At 36.4% G+C, this 21727-nt stretch overlaps 1 protein-coding gene across 6 annotated transcripts in view; it reads left to right on the top strand.

The window, feature by feature from the left end:
• Positions 1-2701: 2701 nt before the first annotated feature.
• Positions 2702-21727, top strand: part of myh14 (myosin, heavy chain 14, non-muscle) — a 55889-nt gene continuing 36863 nt past the window's right edge. For all 6 annotated transcript variants that reach the window (XM_067401953.1, XM_067401942.1, XM_067401934.1 and 3 more), the window contains exons 1-4: positions 2702-2852; positions 9974-10142; positions 15879-16085; positions 19875-20031. In XM_067401953.1, coding sequence (XP_067258054.1) covers positions 9984-10142; positions 15879-16085; positions 19875-20031 — 523 coding nt within the window. In that variant the 5' untranslated portion in view covers positions 2702-2852; positions 9974-9983. The remainder of the gene's footprint in view (positions 2853-9973; positions 10143-15878; positions 16086-19874; positions 20032-21727) is intronic.

Below are 21727 nucleotides of genomic sequence, written 5' to 3'. Positions count from 1 at the left end.
CTTTAATTGACTCACTTATAATCTATTTATCTTTTTCCTGTTTATGTAAGCTTCCCTGTTTATCATTAGTCTTCATGATTACGAAATTCTATTAACAGGCCTGTGTGTTGTGTGTGACTGAGTGCTTGTCTGTCAGGTTACTCCAGTTTAATATCTCTGCCATAACTGGACCATCACTTGCACTTTGACCTCATTGTTTTCTAAATACTCCTACTCTAAAAAACCATTACCCTATCTAATTATCAGATGATTTCATTACTCAATTCAGTAATGCCTCAGTTCGCCATGGCATCCAGTGGCTCATGTTCTATTTTTATTTCATTTTCTAAATGCGGTTGTTGTTGTTGGTCAGTCAGTGTCCAGGCCTCTGTGCTGTTCCTTTGATACCATTCACATTACTGAATGTGCTTCATGGACATGTGTAATAAACAAACATGATTTCTTGACTTGTCTCCTACATTTCTATTTGTATTCTAAAATTTTATTTTAAATGCAGGTCTTAAAAAGGTATTTTTATGAACATCTGAATTGTAATAATTGTTAGGTAATGACAATATACCTATTAATAATAACAAGAAAAACATTTATATTATTACTATAGGTTTGTCCCAATTTGCATACTTATGCACTACGTTTTTAAGTATAAATAGTGTGAGTAGTGTTCACACTGAAAATTCCAAAAAGAAAAAGATCACTTTAAATACCCGGATGATGCACTAAATTAACAGAAAAAATTAAGTGTGGAATGTTGGACACTTCATGCACTCAACTGTCGCAGCTTTAACTGTCGGAGTCGCATCTTTAATGACCTTATACAATTCACACACTACATGGATGAGTACATAGTGTATAAGTGCATAGTGTATAGTGCGTCATTTGGGACGCAACTTATATTTATCACTGATAATAATTATTATAATTAATAAATGATTTTCATCATTATTATGCTTAAATGATGTCCCAGAAAGCACATGCATCTGCAAGATGTCTATTAAAGATCACTTCATCTGGAAAGCATTTGCTGTGTACAAACATCTGATGGACATCTTTAAGATGTCAGTTTTGCATACATTTTTAAATCATAAACATCTTGAAGACATCTTCTAAACGTCTATTTGACATCTGACAGGAAATGTTCTATAAGTGTATTGCAGAACACAAAAAAGCTTTCCAGATATAAACACACATCAAATAGACATCAAATAGATGCTATCAGGGCATATTTAGGAATTTATAATATTTATAATAAGAAATTATTATAATTTGCCCCCCAAAGAAGTCCCTTATGCTTACCAAGACTGCATTTATTTGATCAAAACATATAGTTTTACGGTAAAAAAAGTAATATTGTGAAATACAATTATTAAAATAAACAGTTCTTATTGTTACAGAATCACAGTTGGAAAAAGTTGTGCTGCTAAATATTTTTGTGGAAACTAATGCATTTTTATATGCATTTATAAATATATATGCTAATCTCATGCATGCAAACAGGTAAGGGGGAAAAGGTGAGAACATTGCGCGAGGCAGGGGCATGCTGCTCACAGATTTTTTTTTTAAGTTATTTGTTTTATATGCTCATTTGTAGTTAATTTAAGGGATTTTTTCATTTATGTTTTATATGTCCAAAACTGTAATTTTTCATGTAAAAAAAATAACATTTTGTTGCAACATTTTAATCAACATTTGGTTAAAATCTCAAGTTATAAAAGACAAAGTGCAATACAGGATATTTAAGACAATATTGGCTTTTTATTTGGTAATACTGTTTGCCACATCTCAGACCTCAAATACATAAAATATTACATAGTTTTTAAAGTAAAGAGTACAGGAAACACTGTACAGTATTTGAAACAAGCAGTACTTAATGTAATGTCATGCAAATCCCATTGGTGACCTATTTTGATCTCAAAAAGGTGAGTTCTCACTGAAAGGTGGGGAGTTTGCAGCTATGTAATTTATTTGAAATATAAATATTTTGTAACTCTGTAAATGTTTTAGGCCTAGCCTACTAATAATAGGCCTACTAAATTGCATGTAAAAATGTATAAATTACTAATAATAATACAAATAGTAGGTTAATAATTAAATGCTAACGTTAAATGGTAACTGTATTTGTTAGCTGTACAGACGAAAATGATATATTTGTGCCCAATTTAAGTATTTTGTTCCTTTTTTGACTTGTGTAATTGTCAGAAGCGGCCATCCAGACCCTGGTCTTCAGATTCCTCGACATTAATGCGGAATCTGGGGCGTCCAGCTCGCTTCAGGGATCATTCTCGCCTCAGACAGACACACTGCGCTGCTGTCAACAAAGAGCGCGCAAAATCTCTAGCCCTCCGCGCGACAGTCTGCAGCGGCACCTGCTGCTCTTGCGCCATTGGCCACCAGCCACGTCAATCCGGGCAAGCTTCACCCGATCCACTCAATCCATTGGTTCGTTAGTGCTGTCAATCATACTGCCGCGCACATAATTGGCTGTCGAGCGAGAATCTGCCAGTACAAAGGCGTGGCCGCGGTGTCCTATTCACAAGGCGGGTTTAAAGGGATAGTGAGGGCTTTAATTAGCCTCTATTTTCTGGAGGGCGGGACCACGCGTGCATATCCTGAACGCTATTGGCCAATAGTGAGGAAGCGTCGGCGTTTTGGCGAAGTCCTCCGTTTGCCATCACTTCGCTTTACTGTCTATTTTATTCTCAGTGTGAATGAGTTTGCGGCTTCACGGGAGCGCTGTAATGTGAAAAGCCGCATTTGCACTATTAGCACTCTCACACTGAAAAGAAAAACACGAGAGCACGTTTCTTTTCTCTTCACAGCTAGTCATATCCTGAGAGTGGATTAACACATTTAAGGTAAGACACGCGTTGTCTTGTATTATGTCCGTATCTCCTTATTCTGTGCCGTGCGCGTGATCATGTTTCAGTGGGTTATAGGGCCTCGAAATAAAGCCGAAAATGACACCGGAGAAGGACAGTACCCCCCAAGAGTGTGTATAGAAATCAGGCAAGACCCCGGCATTAAAATGCATGATAGAAAACAGTCACATTAACACGCATTTGCTGTATCAAAACGTTTCATACATTATGTATTAAGCGTTTTCCTATAGCACGCTCTTTGGGAGGCAAGTAAATACATATATTTAATAATTCAGAGACATGAATGTCTCATCTTCATATGCAGATACAGTAATCACCGTTAAAGGGTGTTTCCCTGAGCCATCTTAAGAAAGTATGAGCGGTCCATGCCTTTCTGTGCCACATTAACCCATCAGAGGTGCTCTATTTATTTGTCACATATAGCCTAATGCCCGAGGTGTGGTTTCTCCTCTTTGTAGGCTATTGTAGGTCTTCTATTATGAGAATAGATCAGCTTTGCAAGACATACATACAGCACAGACACGACCCAGCCCGGCTACCGGCGCGGTGTCTCAAAACCTAGGGCACTTACTACGACAGCATTTTAAGGCAGTATAGGCGAGTTCAGACTGGAACGCGCATATAATACTCGCGTAATTATGTTGCCATGGGAACCCGACGTTATTAGCGGTATCGTAATAATATATAGAAAAATAGAAAATAGAACGCGTGTTTGGTGCTTTATTGTCGCGTCATCATGTCCATTCCTTTTGTTTAGTCTCATCTTTTCATATTCTTACCTCACAAGTCAGAAATGAAAGATCAGCTTTAAACTACTTTGTGTATGAGGGAAAGAGAGAGAGAGAGAGAGTCATGCATCTGTCACAGCCAAATTTATATATGATCTGCAGGCACCGGTCACTTCTCTGAAATTCATACTGACTTCATTCATCTTGATTTCATGTATCTTTAAATGTTTTTTTCTTATATTTTGCAATTATTTTTTATTGATGTGTTGGCAATATTTCATGTAAAACAAACAATCATTCCAATAAAATACTTTTAAAATAGGAAAATTGAGAGAGGAAGTGAATGAGACAGATAGAATGAAAAAGATACACCCTCATTCCTGTCATATTTGTCATGCACAAGCGCACACACTCGGACAGGTTCACCTCTTGTGAGTAAGACATATAAGTGATCTCATAGTCACTGTGAGAGGGACGGTGTTGATGGGTAAGTTGTGCAACCCAGACTTTCCAATGTAGAGAACACACACTCACAGGCAGGCAACTATTGAAAAATCCACATTGGTCGACCGTTACTCTGAATATTGAGAGGCGTGTGTGCTGGTTATGGCCCTGCATCTTCTGCATGATCGTTTGGAAATACCTTCAAAGTTACCGAATTGTCAAACTGTCATGTGGCAGACGCTGCCAACACACTTTCAGGAAAACACACCCAAGTGATTGACATGCATAGACTAAACCAGCCAGCATCACTTTGTGTTCTGTGGAAAGAGCTTTGAAGCCCCGTGGGGAATTTTGAGCTCTGGGACAAAGAGCAGATGACAAAAAAATAATAGTTTGGCTAGTTCATACACATTCCCTATGTGTTGCGCAACCCAGTCAGAAAACTTGGATGACTTTAATTGTTTAACAAGTTCTTGCTTTCGTAATGAAAGGTCTTGAAACACAGACGGGTGAGGCCACTTCTGCATCTGGTCAGGCAGGACCTGTATTGCCCACAGGCTCACAGCCCTCTTCAGTGCCGGGATGTCACAACAGAGTGCTTTATTATGCAGGCTAATTGATTTGAATATGGATTTAAACTGTGTATAACAATGCTATTTTAAACAGGGAACCTGTTTATCTGAGCAATACTGAATATCAGAATGGTTTATGAGGATTTGTTTTTCTCTCTAGTGCACTCACATAAAGAGGAAGGTGGTAAAGGTGTATTTTTTGTGCTCCATTTGCTGGAGAACACATGATGATGGGCCTTTCTTGGCTGGACTGACATGGGAATAGCACACCCAGAAATAACAATTCTCTTATTCACTCGTTCTCATGCTGTTCCAAACCTGTATGTCGTTTTTTCTTCTGTGGGAACACAAAAGGACAAGTTTTGCAGAATGTCCATGCTGCTCTTTTCCAATTTCCATACAATAAAAGTGAATGGGGATGTGAAGATGACATCTTAGGAGGGCCATAAAAATGCGTATGCATGACTTTTGTGTTGTATTGCAAACTTTACATATAGTACACACATTACTATTATATAATAAAACTTATGACTTGACTAATTTGCAAGATATGTATGCATATTTTAATGCATATCTGTCTTTATTGCAGTATAAAACAGGCTGATGTGTGGCACATATATTACATTATGTATTTTAAGATTACTTTTTAATTGATTCAATTATTATTGCCTTATTGTGATTATTTATGTATTTTAAGTCATTTTAAAGGCTACTGGGTAACACTTTATTACTCGTTACTTGTACTTTCTATGGTAATAGCATTAAACGAAACTGGTTACACTTTATTTTAAGGTGTCCTTGTTAAAGTGTAATTATACACTTACATTTAAGTGCTGAGTAATATTATTTAACTACATGTACTTACTATAGGGTGGTGTTAGGAATAGGGGTTTGTTTAGGGTTAGTTGCATGTAATTATGCATATGTTATTAACACAGGAAGTACATTTAAAAAAAAAAAAACTAAAGTAAACTAAAGCATCACCAGAAGCATTCACCCTAAACCAAACTATAAGCTTTAAATAATATCACTTAGTATTAATTGAATAAATTCACCTTACAATAAAGTGTAACTCTTTATTGTTCAATTAGGTTTATTTTTATTTCTTACTATAAAAATATCTGATTGCCTGATTAGTCATCAAAATAATCTGCTGAGTAGTTATTACCAAAATAAATGATAGTAACGGCCCTAGACTTTACACACCATATTTTAATGTTAGCAAATATGAATGAAATTTGAGAGCTATTTATTTTGGTCTGTTTCTGACACAGAAGTATCATATGGATTTAGATTGTAATAGTGCACAAATCATACAGACCACTGTGATTGTGAAAAAGTTTTTTGGAGCTTGATAGCCACCGTCCCTATTCACATTCAATAAAGAGCAGCAAAGGAATTCTGTGTAACATCTCCTTTTGTGTTCCATGGAACAATGTCATGAGGGTTTGAAACATGAGGCTAAGTAAATGGATGAACAATATCTTTAAGCTGGGCAGGTTTAGTGTTCAGCTAAGATGCAGTCCCCCGCCATTATGCACTAGAATGCAATAAAGCAGAAGGGCTTGTTTGGCAGTATGTATCATGGATTGGAATATACAGCCTGAATGGCCTGTTTTCCCCTGTAAGGTTATATGTGAAGACCTCATTTCCACTCTTTGCTTTCTGGCCTGGTTGTCACTTCACTGATCCATCAAATTCAGAACATGCACATTGTCCCTCTATCCACCTCAGACACACATGTAGCACATGTAACACACACACACACACACACACACACACACACACACACACACACACACACACACACACACACACACACACACACACACACACACACACACACACACACACACACACACACACACACACACACACACACACACAGAGGAACACCCCTGCATCAAACACACAGATAATGCTTAAAGATGTAGTGTGTTTTTTTTTCTTTTCTATGCTAAAATACTTTCTCCTAACCCAGTTTAACATGCAAAGATAATTATAAGTAAGCCGTTCATAGGTTCATTTCCCCTCATAAGTCTAAACACTGCTCTACTTTAAGCGATTTCTGAGAAACATTGTTGAAAACTGTTGATTTTTAACCCTTAAATGCATACCTCGGGTCTTTAGTGACCTGGGACGTCATTCACTAGCCTCCTCCTCGTTCATTTTTTAAAGTTAGACATCAACTTTCTTGGTATTCCTCAATCAATTCATTATAAAGAATATAACAAGAAAAAAATCATAAAATTATAAAAGAATGCCTATTTTTGTATTAATTTTTTGTAAAAATTGTATAGGGTCACTAACGACCCGAGGTGTGTATGAGTGTACTTATATTTTTTCTGCACAACAATAATTGAATCTTAGATGATGGAATAAGTGCAATTCACCTTTATTCCACAAGGTGGCAATGTCTGATACACAATGCTGAAGTGACAACTCATTTAGACAGAAAACGAAATAATAAGAAAAACATGAAATGGCTCAGCGATTTACTGCAGAGCAAGTACTGAACGCAATCAAATATGACTGTATCGGTCATCTGGTGAAGCTGTTAGTGACCTAAATTATATAGTTTTGAGAATACGTTTGAGATCGCGAATGGGCTCATATTTGTGACCTCAAACATAAAACTAGCCTTTTATTTGCTGAATTTACTGAAAGATATAGATCTGGGTCGATAAAGACCCGATTATGTAAGAATGATTGGCAAAACAGTCATGCATTTAAGGGTTAAAATCACCCCAAACAAACACATCCCTCCCTTCATTACTCCACCCCCAAAATGCACGAATACGCAATTCAAAAGTAGATGTCTCTTTATCATAGCGGAAGTGAAGCAAAATAATGCTTGCAAAATAAAGATGAAGAACAAACGACAAGGAAGAACAAAAAATAAACATACAGTACACGAGTATACAAGCAAGAGTTGGTTGTTAGTTTCCAGCAGCACACCAGCTTCAAACAGTGACACTCAAAACTGTCCTGTTACTATGGCTAACGTTACAACAACAGCATGTCTTGGTTCTGTCAAACAGCAAAACCAATGTTACTCAAGTATGGAGCAGAAACAACACAACCCTTCTTTTTCCAGTGATATCCCTCTGACCTTCACTCTTTTATAATGTCTCTTTCTACAGTCTTTCTTCAAATCTCCCTCTTGCTCACTCTCTCTCCTCCCCCATCATGTGGACATGCCCTTACTGCTGATTGGCTACAGGTGTGTTGTGCTACTCGGCCCAATCCACTTTCAGTAGCGTTTCTCAGAAATAGCATACTGCACCTTTAACCAAATAGTCAAGGTTTTGTCGGATATAGGATTCTTTTAGCCCATGCTGGAAGAAATTGAAGTCGTCATGAAATGGAAGTTGAGATAGTCTTTTATTCCTTATAGTGACATATATCTGTGTAAAATGGCTTCTTGACTGAGAAAAAAATGCTGATCTTTTGAACTTTTTATTCATCAAAGAATCTTGGAAAAAAAAATGTTTCCACAAAAATATTAAAGGTGCCGTAGAACGTTTTTTTAAAAAGATGTAATATAAGTCTAAGGTGTCCCCTGAATGTGTCTGTGAAGTTTCAGCTCGAAATACCCCATAGATTTTTTTTTTATTAATTTTTTTAACCGCCTATTTTGGGGCATTATTAAATATGAGCCAATTTAGGCTGCGGCCCCTTTAAATGCTCACGCTCCCCACCCACAGAGCTAACACTTGCCTTAAACAACAAAGTTCAATCAGCTAATATAACCCTCAAAATGGATCTTTACAAAGTGTTCATCATGCAGCATGTCTAATCGCATAAGTATAGTATTTATTTGGATGTTTACATTTGATTCTGAATGAGTTTGAGGCTGTGCTCCGTGGCTAAAGCTAACATTACACACTGTTGGAGAGATTTATAAAGAATGAAGTTGTGTTTATGAATTATACAGACTGCAAGTGTTTAATAATGAAAACAACAACAGTCTTGTCTCCGTGAATACAGTAAGAAACGATGGTAACTTTAACCACATTTAACAGTACATTAGCAACATGCTAACGAAACATTTAAAAAGACAATTTACAATTGTCAATTTACAATTTAGACAATTTTTGTCTAATGCTTGAACATGAGCTGGTATATGCAAATATTGTACATACAACAAAACGTTGGGTCAAAAGGTGTTCAGGCAACTATACTCAGCAAAAAAGAAACATCTTTTCACTTTCAACTGTTTTTTTTTTTTTTTTCAGCAAATTTCTTACAGGGTTGGAAAATTCTTTCATCATTTACTCCCCCTCAAGTTATTCCAAACCTGTATGAATTTCTTTCTTCTGCTGAACACAAAAGATGATTTTTTTGAAGAATGCCAGTAACCAAACAGTTGATAGTAGCCTTTGACTTCCATAGTATGAGAAAAAAAAATACTATGGAAATCAATGGGGCCCGACAACTTACCCATATTCTTCAAATATCTTCTTTTGTGTCCAGCAGGGGTTGATTTCAAAGTATCTGGTGTGTACTACAGTGCATCTCATCCTTATGGACTGCAGCAGATTTGCAAGGTCTTGCTGTGAGATGTTACCCCACTCTTCCACCAAGGCACTTGCAATTTCGCAAACACATCTGGGGGGACATATGGTTACACGTGGTTTGGCTCTTCAAGGATAATCAGCTGTCCTTCCTGTCTCCCCGTAGCACTGTTTTTGGTATCTTAGATTACGGACATTGCAGTTTATTGCTCTGTCCACATCTGCAGTCCTCATGCCTCCCTGCAGCAGGACTATGGCATGTTCATGCAGGTGATCATGGACCCTAGGCATCTTTCTCCTAGTGTTTTTCAGTAGAAAGGTCTCTTTGACATTTTGTGACATTAATTGTCTCCTGCCTATAAACCGCTCCACAGGTGAATGTGCAATAATTGTTTATGGTTCACTGACCAAGCATGAAAAATATTGTTTTCTTTTTCTTCTTTAATAAATTCTTTGGTGGAGCTGAGATTACACATATGTTCATGTGGTTGTATATTTTCTTAATCATATTTGCACAGGTTATGTACAGTCACACACACATTTTCTCATGTGCATACTGTTGCTGAGGCTCTCGATCAGGCTGTCCTTCAGTATAACTGCAGTATTAAATGTCACAATACTGTAATCCTCTCCCTATTTCTCTCTCAACACTCTCTGTCTGTTGGTTTGTCTCTCCCCGTCCCTCTCTGTTGCCCTATCTTGTGATTGATGGACTGGCTGATTGCCTCAGTGGCATCATAATGATGATGATTGTAATTTTATTAAGGGTAATGATCGGTCTCTGCTGTGTTTCCTCCATAAAATGTAACATCTCTCTCCTTCTTTCTCCTATGCAGTGCTACAACCATGTCCAGGCCAGCGGGGGGCAGTGCTAATGATGTCACCCGCCTCCTGGCCACAGGGGCGGGGCCTGGGTCACCAACCTCAAAGTTCTCCGCCTCTAGCCAAGCTGATTGGGCGGCTAAGAGACTCGTATGGGTGCCTTCAGAGAAACATGGGTTTGAGGTAAGATACTAAGAGTTTTGGTCAACAAATATAGTTTTTTTTAAGGCTGATGCTGATAGTTTAGAAAGTATTGTGGCTGATGGCTGATATAAAGGTGATTTGATATATATGATATATATATATATATATATATATATATATATATATATATATATATATATATATATATATATATATATATTAAAGGATTAGTTCACTTTCAAATTAAAATTTCCTGATAATTTACTCACCCCCATGTCATCCAAGATGTTTATGTCTTTCTTTCTTCAGTTGAAAAGAAATTATGGTTTTTGATGAAAACATTCCAGGATTTTTCTCCATATAGTGGACTTCAATGGACTCCAAACAGTTGAAGGTCAAAATTACAATTTCCCTTGCAGCTTCAAAGGGATCTGCATGATCCCAGATGAGGAATAAGGGTCTTATCTAGCGAACCGATCAGTCATTTTCTAAAAAAAATACAAATATTATATACTTTTAACCATAAACGCTCATCTTGAACAAGCTTCCTTCTTCTTCTCTATTAGAATTTCGGCAGTGTAGACACTGCTAAGTGTATTACTGCCCTCCTCAGATCAAAGTCATATACAACATGCAAGTATATAATAATTAGTTCAAACTTTGACTTGTGGAGGAAGGAAGAAGAAGAGAGCTAGTTCAAGATGAGCGTTTATGGTTAAAAGTATATAATTTTGTTTTGTTTTTTTTAGAAAATGACCGATCGTTTCACTAGATAAGACCCTTATTCCTCATCTGGGATCGTGAACGTTTTGAAGCTGCACTGAAACTGTAATTTTGACCTTCAACCGTTTGGCCTCCATTGAAGTCCACTATATGGAGAAAAATACAGGAATGTTTTCATCAAAAACCTTCATTTCAACATCTTGGATGACATGAGGGTGAGTAAATTATCATGAAATTTTAATTTGAAAGTGAACTAATCCTTTAAAATAGTAAATAATACATGCTGCAATAAAATTTACATTTATTTGACAAAATATTATATAAATACTAAATTAGAAATAAATAATTTGAAAATGAGTCAATATGGAAACAATAATTTAAATAATTTGAACTTTGAAAATGTATACTTTAGTTAGAAACTGTGCACTGGCACACCAGTTAAACCAAATTTTACATACACAGTGAATATGAAATAAATAATAATAAAAAAAATAAATTATAGACAGAAATGTTAAATATAGTAAATGGTATATGAAAAAGTATTATAGTTATAGAAAATGCTATAATACTTTTTTCAAATACTGTTTAATTTATTTTAATTTAACATTTTAGATCTAATAACTTAGACATAATTGTCAAACAAAGACAGTAAACTCAGCACTGTCAAAATAAAAGTCCCAGTGCTGTCAATATACAAGTCCCTCTTCCGACACTTACTGGGCATACAGAAAAAATTCCAAATATAAGCCGATATATCAGCCTTGATGATTTATTGGTCCACTACTAAGGGGTCATTCACACAGATGATATTTTTCCAACACACTGAACTACTTTTCCATTGTTTTTCAATGTAAACGCGCACTAGACGGTCGTCTTTAACCGTTGTGCTTGCGTCTCACATCTCACGTCATTTGCAGCATCTCCCGTGACACGCCATTCAAAAAACATGCCGCTAAAGATAACGCTTTCCTGACAGTGTTTTTTTGCCAGCCATCGCCCTTTTTTTCCATCATTTTGATCATTTTCATAGCTTCATGCAAAAAAATGTATCAACACGTGAATGTGGGTAAGTTTCATAATAAAGCAACATTTTAGACTAAAAGCTAAGAAAATCAAATATAAAGGAAATATTTTAGAATATTTTGCTGTTCTATTCCATACAGTGACAGTATACAAGGTCCATATGACTCATAAGCTATATTCATAAGTCATATGGTTGATTTCTGTGTGAAACAAACCCGAATTTATGACGTTATTGACTGAAAATCTTACCTTCTACTGTAGCTTTTATATCATTCCCACTTATAGAAATACAAACTTGCCACCTTGTGTCTCTTGTGAACATAGAACTGGTTTGAACAGTCCTCAAAATTTCAGATCCACAGAATTAAGGTAAATAATTAGATTACATAACAGGTGACTAAATGAACCAGAGCTTTTAGTTGGTTACAAGTTCTTGAGGAGCTGTATTACAAGCCATGACAGGAGGCTGTAATCTGCTGCTTAACTTTTGACCTTGTTTATGTTGTTCTCCTTCTAGTTAAAGTTTCAGATCTAAAGCTACTTCAGAAAGTCCTGTCAGCCCACCCACCGAACACGTGTTTGAGTCAGGGCTTTAGTGCTTTGATATGACACTCTATGAATAGCTCAATACACTTGATGAGCCAGTGGTTGCTCAATGTTTAACGTCACCGCAGTGCAAAATGAGGCCTCGTCATGAAGTGTCCCATGTTGAGAATGTGACTGACTGCCAGAGAGAACAGAGAGGGAGATTTCGGCACTTCCTGTTGGAGGTCATGAAGGCGGCACTCTAAACTCTCCCTCTCTATGTCTCAGTATATCTATTTCTGTTTCTGAACCCCTGACACACTCCCCCTCAGACTGTCTGTCTCCATCAAACATGAATGTATTCTCTGTTTTCTACAAAGTGACTGTGCTTGTGCGAGGGAGTCAGTGGTCTGTAGAAGAATATTAAGTATCATTATCAATCTCTGAAACACAGAAACTGTGTGTTTATCTTGCAATGTTGTTTGAATAAGCCCACTAAAGTCCCACTGTGCTTTGGTAACATTTCTGGCAGGGTGCATCTATTGAAACCATAATAAAACCATAAACCGTCATGAAAACCATCAAGAAATGTCAAATTACTGAAATCATATTTCGTGATTTTTTTTTAAATGCATTTGAAATGTTTTAACTAATCATCTTGTAATGAATGTAATTTCAGTTCAACTTTCTGAGTATGAATTATCATATGCAGTGAATGACAACAATATTCAAGCACTGCCAAAGGTTTTGCCACAAACTCAACTGGCTTCTCTCCTGTATGAGTCTCTTCAGACCTTAGAACTGTACATAAATATGAGCTTCTGACCTCCTAAATGAACTCCTTTCCACAAATTGATCAGAGAAATAAAAATGAATAACAGTCTTATTAAGTTCAAACAAGTACAACCATAATCAAATTACTCTCTCAAAGTGCAAAGACCAAATTTTTCTTCAAGCATGATATAGAGCTAAGAGATGGTTACAACTACACAGCCCAGCCTAAGATAGCTTTCATATTGGGAGATATTTGCATGCATCAGGGAGCCGCTCTCAAAATGTGGGGTATTGAAATCGTGTTTGGATGCGGCTTGCGTTTTACTTCCGTTTTCAATTTCGCGATCACACATACTCTGTCAATAGGAAGCAGCGGTGCTGAGCGCGCATTCTACAAGATGTGCAATGAATCCTCCGCCATGGTCTTGTCAGTCATCTTGTCACATGATCAGTGAACTCCGATCCCTGCTGCACCATGTATGACTCTGCAGCTCGTGTTGGATGAGCTGGATGGAATTGAAGCGACCGATGTCCAGCTGAATTAAATGATTTTTATTTCTATAAAAAGCAAAACGACAGTAGAGGCGTAATGTAAACGTAGCAGTGGCATATTCTATCCTAATTTCATCCTCACACTCCGTCATGGTAATATCACAGCACGTGGCACGAGATCTCGTCACACCCCTTATATATTATATATATATAAACATATTTTATATAAAAATATATAAAATAAAACAAGTATAAAACTAAATATACAGTGGGTACGGAAAGTATTCAGACCCCCTTAAATTTTTCACTCTTTGTTATATTGCAGCCATTTTTTTCCTCATTAATGTACACACAGCACCCCATATTGACAGAATTGTTGACATTTTTGCAGATTTATTAAAAAAGAAAAACTGAAATATCACATGGTCCTAAGTATTCAGACCCTTTGCTCAGTATTTAGTAGAAGCACCCTTTTGATCTAATACAGCCATGAGTCTTTTTGGGAAAGATGCAACAAGTTTTTCACACCTGGATTTGGGGATCCTCTGCCATTCCTCCTTGCAGATCCTCTCCAGTTCTGTCAGGTTGGATGGTAAACATTGGTGGACAGCCATTTTTAGGTCTCTCCAGAGATGCTCAATTGGGTTTAAGTCAGGGCTCTGGCTGGGCCATTCAGGAACAGTCACAGAGTTGTTGTGAAGCCACTCCTTCGTTATTTTAGCTGTGTGCTTAGAATCATTATCTTGTTGGAAGGTAAACCTTCGGCCCAGTCTGAGGTCTTAAGTGCAGCAGAATTTTTTTTGTAACCTTGGCCAGATCTGTGCCTTGCCACAATTCTGTCTCTGAGCTCTTCAGGCAGTTCCTTTGACCTCATGATTCTCATTTGCTCTGACATGCACTGTGAGCTGTAAGGTCTTATATAGACAGGTGTGTGGCTTTACTAATCAAGTCAAATCAGTATAATCAAACACAGCTGGACTCAAATGAAGGTGTAGAACCATCTCAAGGATGATCAGAAGAAATGCACTTGAGTTAAATATATGAGTGTCACAGCAAAGGGTCTGAATACTTAGGACCATGTGATATTTCAGTTTTTCTTTTTTAATAAATGTGCAAAAATGTCAACAATTCTGTGTTTTTCTGTCAATATGGGGTGCTGTGTGTACATTAAAAAAATGAACTTAAATGATTTTAGCAAATGGCAGCAATATAACAAAGAGTGAAAAATTTAAGGGGGTCTGAATACTTTCCATACCCACTGTACATATAATTCTTTTATATATACACTGCCCTCCAAAAGTTTGGAAATGTTTTAGAAAAGTGGGGTTTTGGACAGTATTGGCATTAATCCTTTTTAATTTGTGATAATTTTGCACTAATAAGGGACAACACAATTATATAAAGAGCTTATACATAGAAAAAAACTTAAATTTTCGATTCATCAAAATATCCAGCATTAGCAGCTATCTGACCTAAACTGGGTTCTGATTGGTTCATTTTATTCTAAACATAATTGGCAATCAATTGTTGAAGCTATTAAGGTGTGCTGACCCAAAAATCTTTTACAAACCTGGGCCAAGTTTAAACCAGTAACAAGGCATCACAGCTGGCAAAGGGGCATATCTGACTTTGACATGTATATATTGCCATTAATATGTTATAAAAATGAAAATTATTATTTGTGGTCTTCAACGATAATGTCAAGTTATTGTAATGTATTCGCACCAAAAAAGTTTAAGGATTTATGCTGATATTGTCCAAAACCACACTTTGCCAGGGGTGTTTCCAAACTTTTGGAGGGCAGTGTATATGTTTTGGCATCCATTTAACTTTTTATTTTTTTATTTTTGACAATTTTGATTGCACATTTTAAATCCAGTATTTAATAGCCTACTCTAATGTATATAAAATATAGGTATTATATTTACATTGAAATTATAATTGTTAATATACATCAACAGTATTTCTTGTACTCTATTTTATGCTGTATTGAATTTTTCACTAATTTGCTTTTATTTATTGTTTTACGTCACAGTACTAACACATAAATGTGCTTAATTGTGAGCCAACATCGGACATTTGACTTTACTGTGATTATGACTTTAATAAAGGACTGTGACACATCGGCTACAAATGTGGAGTTGGTAGCACATGTTCCATGAAAGACATTTTATAAAGGGCACATTCATTTAATCTCTCATCATCCTTTATTTTTCTGCCTGTGTTTCCTTTTGTCAGTCTGCGAGTGTGCGCGAGGAGCGGGGCGACGAGGTGGATGTGGAGCTTACTGACAGTGGGAAGAAAATGACGCTTTCGAGGGAGGAGCTCCAGCGGATGAACCCACCCCGATTCAGTAAAGTTGAAGACATGGCCGATCTCACATGCCTCAATGAGGCCTCTGTCTTACACAATCTACGAGAGAGATACTATTCAGGACTCATATATGTGAGTGTTTTCCTTTTAGCTTGAGCTGTTCCCCACATGTTTTTAGCGATCATTCAGTCCTGACACATGCCCACGACTGTGCCCTGCCATCACATGAGTGTGCGTGGGCATGTGTGTATGGGTTTTCTCTGAGTAAGCGAGAAGGATAGTGTTACATGCACAGATACACACGCGTGTGTTTGTTCATCAAAGGCTCACGGTTTGAATTTCTGCTCAGGTTTCATGCAGAACGCAGCCAAGAAAGTACAAACACACATGAACAGACACACTTATACAAACACAAGATCAAGGGCCCTTATTCATAACGCATCTGTCAACACAGTTACTTGAGACCAATGTTTACTTCATCTGACTTGGTTCAGTGATCAAATTTAAATTCTAATCCATTTCACAGCTTATTCTGACCAAAGAACCACCAACTTAGAAACAGACCATCTGACAACACGTAAAGTGACTGACCAGTTTGCTTTGTTTTTATGCACTCTCTGCTGTCCTCTATGAATAAAGGCACAAAAGGCCCATAAATATAACTTATTAAAATATGCTCAATATGTGCATACATTTTCATTAAAAATAATGCGCTAAGATGAGCAAGGTAAGTTTCCACTGGTAGTTTTTTTGTTAAATGTTACTTGTTTAAATTAATATGTAAAATGTAATTATATATATGAATATTTAGTTAAATTTTTTCACTTTAACGTCAACTAAAATTAGATGCAGGGTAAAATTCACTAAAATGAATATGGTACATTTATTTTTTTGAAATATTATTATTATTATTTTTAATGTTATATATAAAGTAACATAACACAGAAAACAAAATGGAATATACAGTTTTCCACCAAATTAAACAATCAGTGGTTTAACCAAATGAGGGGAAAAAATGAGGAAAAGACACACATATTAGTTTTGTTATTTATTTTACAGTGAAATAGCCTTATAGTTATAGTCTTATAGTTATTTTGTTCAATATTTTTATAATAATAATAATAATAATAAAACGTTCCAAATTTTTGCTCAAATTGTGCAGTCCTACAAACAAGCACAGCAAACCTAGAGCTCTTTAAAAAATTGTTGCACTAATCTTGCAAACTTTGGAAAATTCAGTGATTAGTTCTTCCTTAAAGGGGACCTATTATGCAAAATTCACTTTTATAAGGTGTTTGAACACAAATGTGTACAGTGTGTGTAAAAAAAAACACAAAAAAACAGCCTATAATGTTAAAAATCCACCCACTCCTTGTTTTATAATCCCCATAAATCATAAACAGTCTCTCCAAACAAGTGGTCCCACTACTCTTAGGTAAGCGTAGGGAAGCCTTGCCTATGACTGGAGATGATCTGCCCTATTAGCATAAACATCGCCCTGAGTTAGCCGTGGCAGTCCGCCATTTCTGTTTACTCGCTGTAGCAGCTGGAGATATACCATATCTGCCCCCAACACCCCCCCCCAAAAAAAATTTTTGTTTTTACATAAGTTCTGTTCTTGGATGTACTAATGAACATAAGAGTCTCCATAGACTCCCTGCATCTGAGCCACTGAGGACAGCGTGGTTGAACTGCTTCACAAATGAGGGTCAGTTCAATGCTGGATTTGCAAAAAAGATTAACATGACAGTACATGCTAGTTGATGAGTTGAATCAACCTAACTCTACACACTGCAAAAAATGCTTTTCCTTTCTTAGAGTTTTTGTCTTGTTTCTAGTCAAAATATCTTAAAGTTCTTAAATCAAGTAACATTTTCTTGACAAGTAAAAATTATTTTCTTGTTTTCAGAAAAAAAATAAGTCAAAATTAAGTGAGTTTATCCTTAAAACAAGCAAAATAATCTGCCAGTGGGGTAAGCAAAATAATCTTATTTCAAACCAAAAATAAGCTATATAATCTTGTTTTCAGTTTGGATTAAGATTATTTTGCTTACTCCATTGGCTGATTTTTTTGCTTGTTTTAAGGAAAAACTCACTTAATTTTGACTTATTTTTCCTAAAAACAAGAAAATAATTTTTACTTGTCAAGAAAATGCTTCTTGATCTAAGATTTTTAGATATTTGGACTGGAAACACGACAAAAATTCTAAGTAACAACTACATAATTTTATCCACTAACCATACAGAAACATCCAGGGCTGGGTTTCCCAATAACGATGTATCTTAGCTCTTAAGAGCGCTTTCTACGTGCGAGGTTACGAACGCTCGCTGCAATTCCACGTGCGTTTCCCAAAAATGCCCTTAACATGAACGCGCGAAAACGCGCTCTACGTGCTACTTAAGAGTCGCTGTCCGTTTCTCAAGTGCTGAATATTACCTTATAAAATCGTATCCTTTAACGTTTAGAATGGTTTAGAATAAATAAATAAATAAAGATACCTTTCAAAAAGATTAAATTAATGTTCTTCTGGAGGAGGTAGAGCTAAACAAAGATGTAATTTTCAGACGATTTCTTTAAGCTATATTTATATATATATACACACACACACACACACACACACACACACACACACACACACACACACACACACACACACACACACACACACAGTCAAACCACAATTTATTCAGACACCTTGAACATTTCATTCATTATCACAGAAACATGGTCAGGTCAAAGTGTCTGAATAATTTTTGGTTCCAAATTTGTATCAATTTTACTGGTAGTCCACTGTATGAAGAATTTTTGGGCATAATATGTCACAGTTTACTTTATTTTGTCATTCTCACTTGCATAAATTAACTATAGTGTCTATATTTAACTTAAATTAATTATAGTTTATATATATATATATATATATATATATATATATGTGTGTGTGTGTGTGTGTGTGTATTTTTATTTTTTTTATTTTCTTCCCTTTTCTTTTTATATTAAACAACAAAGAGGATTTAAGAGGAATGCAGTCAAAACCTTAGCTATGTTATACACATTGCTCTTGAATAAAGGTGAAATCTGCCGGTTGTCCTGTAGGTGACCTCATAACTCTATCTTCTTACGATGCACTTAGGGCTTAACGATTACTCCTGAGCACTCGTAGATCTACGATCATTTTCAAGTGCAACTTAAGTTACGATGCTTTTGGGAAACAGACCTTAATATTAAGATCACTCGTACGATCGTTTTTACGATCAACTTAGGCTTACGATGCTTTTGGGAAACGCTGCCCAGATGTATTCTAAAAGTTGTCCATCAGTGTCCGAGTCCGGCTCACACATGTAAGCTGAACAGTGAACACCGTTACTGACAGTTTCTGACATTTTGGCTGCGTGAGATTCTCCAGTTTTGTTGTCTTTGAGTATCCGAAGCACTCGCTGTTAAAGCTCCGCCCTCTTCTGGAAAGGGGGCCGGGAGCAGCAGCTCATTTGCATTTAAAGGGACTGTTTTTGCTCAAACCCAAATAGGGGCAAATTTGACAAGCTATAATAAATTATCCAAGGAGTATTTTGAGCTGAAACTTCACAGACACATTCTGGGACACCAGAGACTTCTATTACATCTTGTGAAAAGTGGCATAATAGGTTCCCTTTAAAATCGCTTATTGTTCTTTGTTTCAAAATGTGCTTAGGACTGATAAAAACCTGAGCACTCTGACTTCAGGATGCTGGGTAAAGGCAGCCAATCAGATTTAAGCTTCTGATTTTTGCAAGTGGCTGGCTGTTAAATTTTCTGTTAATCAGGCAGTCAGTGAAGAGACTGTGGGCGGTCTGAGGGCGTTCTGTCTCTGCCAGGAAAAGTTTCTACATATACAAAACATGATTATCACTAACTGTCTGAATTATTGTGCTTGTGTCCCACAGACATACTCCGGCCTGTTTTGTGTGGTGATCAACCCCTATAAGAACCTGCCCATCTATACAGAATCCATCATAGAGATGTATCGTGGGAAGAAACGGCATGAGATGCCTCCACATATCTACGCCATATCGGAGGCGGCCTACAGGAGCATGCTGCAAGGTACCATGGCAACCAGCTAACCTGCTGTAGGCTGCTTCAGTTTATGTGAATTTATTCATACACCTCTGCGTCAAAATATTTATAAAGAAGGAGCCAGTTTCATGTTGCTACAGGAAGTTTCAGATCTTTCACACACTTAGTAACAGTGTGAAACCCCAGGCAGGACTGAGACACTGAGATTTGGCATTTTCACCCTGTATCCTGCTCTTCAGGGTGTGTTTGTGGTTAATAAACCGGCCCAACCGGTGTGTGTGTGTGTGTGTGTTTTTTCTGGGAAAAAAAAGCCATGCCGATTATGTCACGGGTCTTTACTCATTCCTAATGAATGACATAACGTTTATTTCATTTATTTCAAAAGATTTACTGTTCTGATCTTTTCAGTCTGAATTAAACACTTTAATTGAGACAGAAAACTTGCAGCTTCAAAATTAGGCAGTAAATGCAACTGGAAGACAATTTATAAACATTATGTATTTAATTAATAGGTTAACGCAGTGGCTCCCAAACTGGGGGATGCGGCAATATTGTACAGTCAGCAGATTGTTATGCAAAAGTAACCTCGCAGAAGTACCCGCTTGAGCAGTCTGTTAACGATGGTAGTGGTTGTTGTCATGGAATAACAGAGCGCTAAACAGCACAATTGAAGAATCAGAATTTACGTATAGCAGGGAGCCGTGTGGAAATATAAATCAATGATGTATGCTTCTGCACTAAGCATGGACAAGTTTGTGAAAGGACTACCAGGGCCAGGGAAGCTTAAACCAGGCGATGAATTTACTTCAAACATCAAAACTACCAAAATGTAAAAAGTGATGCTGTCTACACTGGATATTGTGTGGAACGACACAACAAATTTCAAATTCTGGGGAGGGGGGGCTTATAAATATTTTTCTCTACAAAAGGGGTCCAGGCAGAAAAAGTTTGGGAGGGCTCTATGATGAACAGTTCTGATGCTGTGCAGTGTTATTTTAGCATTATTTATATACTATTATAGTAGTTATTAATATTTTATGTGCTTTTGTAATTTTATTATTGTTTTTTCTTTAATATTACTGTTTAGCTTTATATTTTTTGTTTCAGTTTTAGTAACTGTAGTACTTTAGTACAACAAACATATTGGTCCAACTTTATATTAAGTGGCCTTAACTACTATGTACTTACGTCAAAAAATATGTACAATGTACTTATTGGGTTCATATTGAATTGCAAAACACTTTTGCTGCTATTGAGGTGGGGTACGGGTAAGGTTAGGGAAAGCTTTGGTATGGGTAGGTTTAAGGGTAGGGTTAAGGTGTAAGGGATGGGTCAACAGTGTAATTATAAATGTAATTACAGAAATTAATTACAGATGTAATTACATGCAGGTGTTTTTAAAATATAAGTACGATGTAAAAACATGTATATACACAATAAGTGCATTTTATCAAATGATTAATTTAAATGTAAGTGCATAGTAGTTAAGACCACTTAATATAAAGTGGGACCAACATATTTACTTCAATTAGTTGCAAAGCAACATTTTTAATACATTGAGTTTAAGTTTATTTTATTTTATTATTTTATTTTATGGTAACACTTGACTACAGTAAGGTTCATTAGTTGAACATTAGTTAATGTATTAACTAACATGAACTAACCATGAACAATACATTTGATACTGTATTTACTAATCTTCGTTAACGTTAGTTTATGAGTA

This window comes from Chanodichthys erythropterus, chromosome 2 (genome assembly GCF_024489055.1).
Source record: "Chanodichthys erythropterus isolate Z2021 chromosome 2, ASM2448905v1, whole genome shotgun sequence".
In the NCBI taxonomy this organism is placed as follows: Eukaryota; Metazoa; Chordata; class Actinopteri; order Cypriniformes; family Xenocyprididae; genus Chanodichthys; species Chanodichthys erythropterus.
This window is presented reverse-complemented; position numbering and strand designations above follow the sequence as displayed.